At 52.8% G+C, this 8,081-nt stretch overlaps 1 protein-coding gene across 3 annotated transcripts; it reads right to left on the bottom strand.

The window, feature by feature from the left end:
- Positions 1-385: 385 nt before the first annotated feature.
- LOC119312861 (chemocyanin-like) lies at positions 386-4,028 on the bottom strand. 3 transcript variants are annotated; one of them, XM_037588638.1, is made up of 3 exons: positions 3,766-4,028; positions 853-946; positions 386-778 (listed from the first exon to the last, which is right to left on the bottom strand). In XM_037588638.1, the coding sequence occupies exons 1-3, from the start codon at positions 3,850-3,852 to the stop codon at positions 576-578; spliced, it is 384 nt and encodes a 127-aa protein (XP_037444535.1). In that variant the 5' UTR covers positions 3,853-4,028; the 3' UTR covers positions 386-575. The 3 variants fall into 3 exon arrangements, with proteins under 3 accessions (XP_037444535.1, XP_037444536.1, XP_037444534.1); XM_037588639.1 differs by lacking the exon at positions 853-946 and having other exon boundaries at positions 3,672-4,028; XM_037588637.1 differs by lacking the exons at positions 386-778; positions 853-946 and adding an exon at positions 3,144-3,570 and having other exon boundaries at positions 3,672-4,011.
- Positions 4,029-8,081: the final 4,053 nt, after the last annotated feature.

The following is an 8,081-nucleotide window of genomic DNA, read 5'->3' as shown; positions in this document are numbered from 1 at the left end:
ATGGGTATGAGATATGATCATTTATAAAAGACTTATCGGCTGTCATCGACAAGGTCAAGCCCGCTCCCGTATGAGAGCGGCGACAGCGGCGCGTCGGCGGCTCGTTCTGGCGATGGCAATGGTTGTTCGGTTATCCATGGGCCTCGATGTAATTTTTATTATTTTTGGGGTGCTTTGTACTTTCGGTGAATTTTTATAATTGATCTGATATTTTCGTTAAAGAAAAACACTGCAGATATGTGCTCGCGATTAGATAGATAGAGACAATGGCCACACTTGTCCCCGCCTCCCGCCTCAGCTCACCCTTATCGACGACGTTGCATCTCGGCCTAGGGGAAGCAAAATCGACGCATTTTATAATTCAGGCAACTGACAAATAGCAAAAGCAGAAGAATAATTGTTCGATGCCCTTTATTCTCGTATACATGAGTACAAAATCAGCACACGTGACACCATACAAGTGCACATTGATCTAGGACTTGAAAGAACGAAGCACGTACGGCCTTTTATTTTGGTTATTAGGAATTAATTTTCGCTCGTTGTGTCACGTAGCATCGCGCGTACGTTGGATGAGGCTAGGCGGCGGTGACGGCGATCTTCATGCCGGACTGGCAGTGTCCGGGAATGCTGCAGATGAAGTAGTTTGTGCCGCGGGCGAGGGTGACACGGTCGGCGCCGGACTTGTAGACCTTGGCTCCCTTGGCCGGCTTGGCGCAGGCCTTGTACCCCGCCGCACTCACCGCCACCACGTCGTGCGCCGTCGCGTCGTACTTGAACACTGCACGCATCAAAGGTCTATTAGTTTGCATGCAGGATAGTACATCTATGCACTTGCAGGGACGGGTGTAATACCTAGGACGTCACCGGCCTTGAAGCGCTTGCCGGCGGGCCAGGAGTTGGTGTTGAAGGACCAGCCGCCGCGGTCGCCGACGTTGAACACCGCCGCCTCCGCCACGAGCGTGCAGAGAAGAAGCACGCCGAGGAGCACGGCCACGTTGGCATTGCCTCTTCCCCGTGCGGCCATTGCTAGCTAGCTTTGGAGCGCCTACCGATCAATTACCAACTCAAGAACTAGCACGTACGGGGAGAGGCAGGCAGAGGAGATATGTTGAGAGTGAAGTGCGGTGGTGGTTAGCGATGGTGTTGCCGGTGCGGTTTTATAGGCCCGCCGGAGTGGAGGCGTGAGGGTAAGTGCAGGAGTATTTTTCTGATGGAAGCGTAGAGTCACTCCCAATGCATTATATCTTAATCTATATCATATCTGTTACATATGTGTAGTGGAGTGGAACGGGGGTAGGCCAACGACCCACAACATTGGAGGCGCCATTACTTTCCGATGTTGGACGGCGACGAGACCTAGACGAGTAGACTTGGAGAGAATGCCACTATTAATTAACGTGCGTGCTGGGAAAACGATTAACTACGAAAAGATGTGGAAATACAACACCACGCGCGCCAAAGTGGCGTTCATGTATACTTGGACAGCGCACCATGTACGTATGATAATATAATCAATCTCTCAGTTCTCTCTCAACAACTTTTTGTGTGTGGGGAAATTAGGATTTCATTAACTCATCACAGGATTACAATCATATTGGATAGCCTCCCTAACTTCCAGGGGAACATTTCCCAGCCAACAGGCTGTAAGCTGTTGACCTCTACCTGTTGCTGCCATACCATGGTTAGCATAATTTTGAGTACGGCTAATCTTAACAAGGTTCACCGGTCGTTCTTGCATGAGGGCCTTGACATCAAAACAGGGTGGTGAGTAGTGCTTGCTTGCCCATGGATGAAAGTGGAAGACGGCCGACGGAAGGTCGGGTCGCAGGTGAGGTCGCCGTCGACTAGAAACACAAGTACACAGGTTTCTAGTACGTCTGCACTTCCAACGTGTTGTATGGGTTGGGACCGTTAGCTGCGGGTCGCTGCCTCCATATCTCCAACCAACACTGAGCACTAAGGGCGTGTTTGGTAGGTTGCATAGAGGCCAATCAGGGCCGCAGGAAAAGAAAATAAGCTGTTTGGTTGCATGCGTTTATCGTTTGGATCTGCATCGCAAGAAACTTAAAGCAGCTCTCAGACAGGCCCGCTAGGAACTGCCTAATCGACAGTTTCTAGCAGTCAGGCTGAGTTGAGACACATCGAGCACACATGATGGGCCTCCCTTGCATGAGAGTATGAGTATGCTAGTGCAAAGTAACCTCCTCTCTAATCTCCTTTCTTCCTCGTCCCTTCTAATCTACATAACGGTGATTCGATTCGAGATAAGCTCTACACGAAAAAGATGCACATAGATGTCAGTTCGTAGTTTTTTCTATTATAAATGCTCAATCTTGTGTTCACGTATGAAGCTATTTTTGATGAAGTTTGTCAAATTCGTCGCGCATGGTCAACCGTTTAAAATTTCCTTCAACAGTATCTTCATCTTGCGGTTTCACATGACTTTTGGGTTGCATATTTTCTGTTTCGACGATCGTAGACGAATAGATCTACATCTTCCTCATGAACTTGTAGAAGTGCATGCTCTAGCCAATGCAACCAAAAGACCGATCTTATGGAAGAGACTAGGCAGCACATTATACGTCAACACTCCCCCTCACGTGTGGCTCCCTCAGGCCTAAACGTGGACCGAAAGTGGGCTGCAATTTAATTGCGCCAGCCGGGTCTTGAACTCAAGACCTCTTGGCTCCGATACCATGTAGAAGTGCATGCTCTAGCCAATGCAACCAAAAGACCGATCTTATGGAAGAGACTAGGCAGCACATTATACGTCAACAGAACTGTATATATGCATATGTGTGATATATGTTTTAATGACACTCATTAGGGCATCTCCAACGACCACCCTCATTTCACCCAACTATATGTCTATCTATGTACAGAAAAAATGTTGACCATGCATCAATCGAGTGACACATTTAATAATTAATGTTGTTAAATTTCAGTTGACTAAGAGTTGCTTATGTCTCGGTCAATGCTATATTCATAAGACCTTGCCTCGTGTAATTTTTTTTTTAGATTTTCCTTTTTCCTTTTTCCTTTTTTATAAGGTATATGTCACATGATTGAGACTTGGTTAACTCTCAGTCGACTGAGACCTAGCCGCATCCTTTTATAATCCAGTCAAGTGACAAATAGTTAAATCAGAGGAATAATTGTCGACGCCTTTTATTCTCTCGTATATATGAGTACAAAATCAGCACACAGGGCACCATACAACAGCAAGTACGATCGGTTGAGTGCAAATCAAACAGTGCACATTGATCTAGGACTTGAAAGAACGAAGCACGTACGCTCGGCCTTTTATTTTGGTCAGGAATTAAGTTTCGCTCGTCGTGTCATAACATCGCGCGTACGATACACGACGCTAGGCGGCGGTGACGGCGATCTTCATGCCGGACTGGCAGTGGCCGGGGATGCTGCAGATGAAGTAGTTTGTGCCGCGGGCGAGCGTGACGCGGTCGGCGCCGGACTTGTAGACCTTGGCGCCCTTGGCCGGCTTGGCGCAGGCCTTGTACCCCGCCGCGCTCACCGCCACCACGTCATGCGCCGTCGCGTCGTACTTGAACACTGCAGGCAGCCAGATTCACATGCATCAAAAGTTCTTCTCATATGTCTGCATGCAGAACACTATCGATCCATGCATGCAGGTATATAGGTAGTACTCCTACCTAGGACATCGCCGGCCTTGAAGCGCTTGCCGGTGGGCCAGGAGTTGGTGTTGAAGGACCAGCCCCCGAGGTCGCCGACGTTGAACACCGCCGCCTCCACCACCGCCGCCGCGCTCAGGAGCACGCAGACGAGCAGCACGCCCACGATCACGGCCGCACCGCCTCTTCCCTGGGCCGCCATTGCTAGCTAGCTTAGGCGCGCCTACCAATCAAACAGTCACCCGAGAGTAGGAGGAGAAGCAGAGGAGTGCGGTGGTGGTTGGCAATGGACTGGCCGGTGCCGTTATATATAGGCCCGCCGGAGTGGAGGCGTGAGGGTAATAGTCCCGGTCGCACGGCCGAAAGGAGTGCGGAAATACTGGTAGTTTTCTCCGGAGTTCTCTGTTGCGGTGTTCTTCCTCCGAGAAGGCGTGGAGTAGAGTGGAACGGGGTTGGCCAACGACCCACACCAATGGACGCGCCATTAAATTGCTTAACTTTGGACCCCTCGACATGTTCTGCCCGACGGCGACGAGTCCTAGCTACATGAGTTGAATTTCAAGTGAATGTTGGACAAATGGATGTGTCATGTGAGACGTGATGAACGCCAACCCGGCCACTACTTAGGCCAACTCCACCGCGCGACCCTATCCTGTCCGCCCCCGTCCGTTTGGGGTAAAAGGAACAAAAGAGGCGGCTTAGCGCGCGGTCTCAAACGGACAAATGTCCGGATTCGGTCCGTTTTCGACCCATCCCCGGCCCAAAGTTGCTCTCGGTTTGGGGTGAAACGGACAGCGCGCGGACGGGCGGGACGCGCGCGCTTGTCCTCCCCTGGCCCGCCCGTCGGTGGGAGAAACCAAAACCCCCCCACGCCCATTTGGCGCCATTTGCCCCAAACCCTCCCACGTCCCTCCGCCGCCCCCTCTCTCCCCCGTCCATGGTCGACACCCCGCCGGGTTCCGACGGCCTGGCCGTCGACCCGCCCGCAAAGGTGAAGAAGAAGGCGGCAAGGAAGCCGTGGTCGGAGTGCACGCCGGAGGAGATCACCAAGTTGGATGCGGAATCGGCGAAGAGGAGGGAACGGAGAGCGGTCGTCAAGGTCAATGCCGCCGCGGCCAAGTTCGCCGCCCAGCGCGAGGAGCTGGAGGCCGCGCGGCGCAAGGCCACTGCCAACGAGAAGGAGGACCTCGTCAACAAAGCGCACGCCATCCTCATGCTTGGCATGGGCCGTCCTGTCGGGTTCCCTGCAGCGACCGTCGGCCCGACAAGCACAAGCTCGTCGATCGCCCGACCTACGCACTACCAGTCGCCGACGTCGCGCACCGCGCCCATGTTGCCCTGCTTCCCTCCGCCAAGGCACGACGGCCAGACCTGTTTCTCGAGGTTGCCGGATGTGGGCGCGTTCGCGCCGTCCACACCGCGCCCCGCGGCCGTCATCGACCTCAACGTCACGCCTGGGTCCAGCAGCGGCGGGCGGCCGTCCGTCGAGATGCTAAGAAAGCAGGCACGGGCACCGTTCACGGGCACCATGCCGGCCCCCCGCGTCTTGTTTGATGAAATGCCAACCCCAACGCCAGCGGTCGACGACCCCTTCTACAACCGCTACATGGAGGATGTGATCTTCGACGGTGGGCATGGTCGTGCCTACGACCCCGATGAGACCCAAAGTCAGGATGGTCGCGCCGAGTACGTCCCCGATGAAGGTGGGCACGACCGTGCTGACTACGACCATGGTGACTCGTGGCATGAGGACGATGACATCTATGTCGAAGGTGATGATGAAGAAGAAGAAAGCAATGACATTGATATTAGTGGTGCACCATTGTTCATCGACGAGCTCACCCAAAGAGCGGAGGCACAAAAGAAGAGGAAGAACATTCACACGGGTTCATATACACAAGATGAGGACAAGTTGATTTGCCAAGCTTGGATGGAGATTATCCAAGATCCGAGGACCGGCGCAACAAAAGGGCATTGTTTTTTGGACGAGAGTCCACAAAACATTACATGAAAGGAAGATGTTTGAGCCCTTCCAAATTACAAGCAACCGTGGCATCGGTTCGATTCAAAAAAGATGGTTGTTCATCCAACAAGAGTGCAACAAGTATTGCGCCGTATTTGAGAGCGTTGAAGCACGGCCCGTGAGTGGTCTCGGTGTTGGGGACATGGTATGATCTCCTCTTTCTAGCCCTTTCCTTGCTACCGCCATGAGACTTTGGCCGTGTATATGTTTGCATGTTCACTTATTGTTGATCATGTGGTGTAGGCTTTCCAATCTTTGGAGGCATTCAAGGCCCGGCACAATGACAAGCCATTCACTCTTACGCATTGTTGGACGCTCATCAACATGTGCCCTAAGTTCAAGGACCAATATCGTGAACTACAAAGGAAGAGAGGACTGAAGATGGCCAAGTTCGCCGGAGGTGGAGATGGCGAGGCGTTGAAGAGGCCGAGGGGCAAGACCAACTCCAAGGTGGACGACATACGTGACGCCTCATCCATGGCCTTGCATGAGACTTTGCATGGCATGATGTCTCAAAAGGATGTGAGGGACGAGAAGAAGCGGCAAAGCAAAGACGAGCAAATGAAGCAATACCTAGACCTTCAAAGACAGAAGCTTGAGATGGAGGAGGCGGCCAAGAGGAGGAAGATCGACATGGAGGAGGCGGCCCGGCAAAGGCAGCTCGACATGGAGGAGGCGGCCCGGCAAAGGCAGCTCGACATCGAGGCCGACAACGTCAAGGCCAGGCAGAGGCAGCTCGACATCGAGGCCACCAATACCGCCACCAAAGCGAAGGAGGTGGCCCTTGCGATCACGAGCGTGGACTTGTAGAAGATGAGCGACAAGACGAGGGCCTGGTTCGAGGCCAGGCAGAAGGAGATGCTCGACGCCGAAGTCCTGAACTAGGTCGTCCGATCGGCGTGGCCATTCTTTTTTAGGCTGACATGGGTGCCGCCCGCCCGCCCGTCGGGCCGCTGGTAGTGTGCCGGCGAGAAATCATTCATTTTGAAGGTCGGCTGTGCTGCCGGCCGCTGGCTGTGTTGCCGGCGAGGCGAACTATTCATTCTGGAGGCTGGCTGTGTTGCCGGCCGCTCACTGATGCCGGCGATGGACGTGTAGGCCGCCGGCTCTGTTGCCGGCGTGATGAACCGGAGCCGCTGGCCTGAACTAGGGCTTGGCATTTGAAAACTAGACGTGACAGGATGGGGCAAAATGGATGCGGCCGCGCGCTGGGCGCACGGCCACCGCATCCCAGGTCAGGTCTAGATACGACCCCAACTCACTACCCAAACGGACAGAATCCGAACAAAACGGACGTCCGTTTGGGATCGTGCGATGGAGTTGTCCTTAGCGTACGTGGAGACACCATACGTAAAGGTGGCAAAGGTGTGGAAATCAACACACCACGCGCGCAAAGGTACGGTGGCGTCCAAGTACAATTGGACCGTGCACCATACGTATAATCAAATCTCCCAAGTCCCTCTCAACACCTTCAGATTAATCTTAAGAACAACTTTGCAATGGGGTACTACTAGTGTATACACTCATATTTGGCGCGTGAAGCTCGAGCGTGTATATGATACTCGATCCGTAACTCATACGTAGAGTCGTGATGACAATGGCTGGACGCTAGCGTGACATCAAAGGAGGGTAGCGAGTGGGGCTTGCCGATGGATGCACCGGGCAGAGGAAGACGACCGGAAGGTCGTCGGGTCGCAGGTGAGGTCGCCGTCGACTAGAAACATATGCAAGAACATAGGTTCTGGTGCATCTGCACTTCCGTCCGACGTGTTGTACGGGAGCCGGTAGCTGCGGGGTCTCCAACCTACAACAAGCACCATAATCCCGAAATCACTAATTAAAGAGTACTTCTTGCGGAGATCACTCCAACTTCTTCAGGTTGTGACAAGTGGCGCGCTGCATGTGCGCCACTTGTCGCAACCTGTCAGTTTTTCCTTTTTTCTAGATCGATTTATTCAAAATGTTTTATCTCTTAAATCGTGCATCCAAATCTCGAACCGTTTTTGCCATTGGATTCCTCGCGTCGAGATCTTCAAAACTAGATCCCATGTTGATAGGTTTTGACGAACTTTTTTTTCACGAAAAAAACCGGCGAAAAAAACGAACCGGAAACACGGATTTTTTTTTCCCTTTCCGAAAGAGGCACGCCCGTGGCTGTGACGAAAGCACAACCGTGCCTCTGGCGGAAGCAAAATCGTGTCTCTCGCGAAAGAAAAAAAACAGAAAACGCGTTTTTTTCCTTTTCCGAAAGAGGCACGTCCGTGCCTCTCGTGAAAGCACAACCGTGCCTCTGGCGGAAGCAAAACCGTGCCTCTCGTGAAAGAAAAAAAATAGAAAACGCATTTTTTTCCTTTTCCGAAAGAGGCACGCCCGTGCCTCTCGCGAAAGCACAACCGTGCCTCTGGCGG

The sequence above is a fragment of the Triticum dicoccoides genome, chromosome 5B (assembly GCF_002162155.2).
Source record: "Triticum dicoccoides isolate Atlit2015 ecotype Zavitan chromosome 5B, WEW_v2.0, whole genome shotgun sequence".
Taxonomy (NCBI): domain Eukaryota; kingdom Viridiplantae; phylum Streptophyta; class Magnoliopsida; order Poales; family Poaceae; genus Triticum; species Triticum dicoccoides.
The sequence above is the reverse complement of the archived record's forward strand: the minus strand, read 5'-3'. Positions and strand labels throughout refer to the sequence as shown.

Coding starts and splice junctions, on each gene's coding strand:
- LOC119312861 (XM_037588639.1), bottom strand. CDS start 3,852: ATGGCGGCCCAGGGAAGAGGCGGTGCGGCCGTGATCGTGGGCGTGCTG. Junction 779..3,671: donor CAAGGCCGGCGATGTCCTAG/GTAGGAGTACTA, acceptor TGATGCGTGCAG/TGTTCAAGTACGACGCGACG.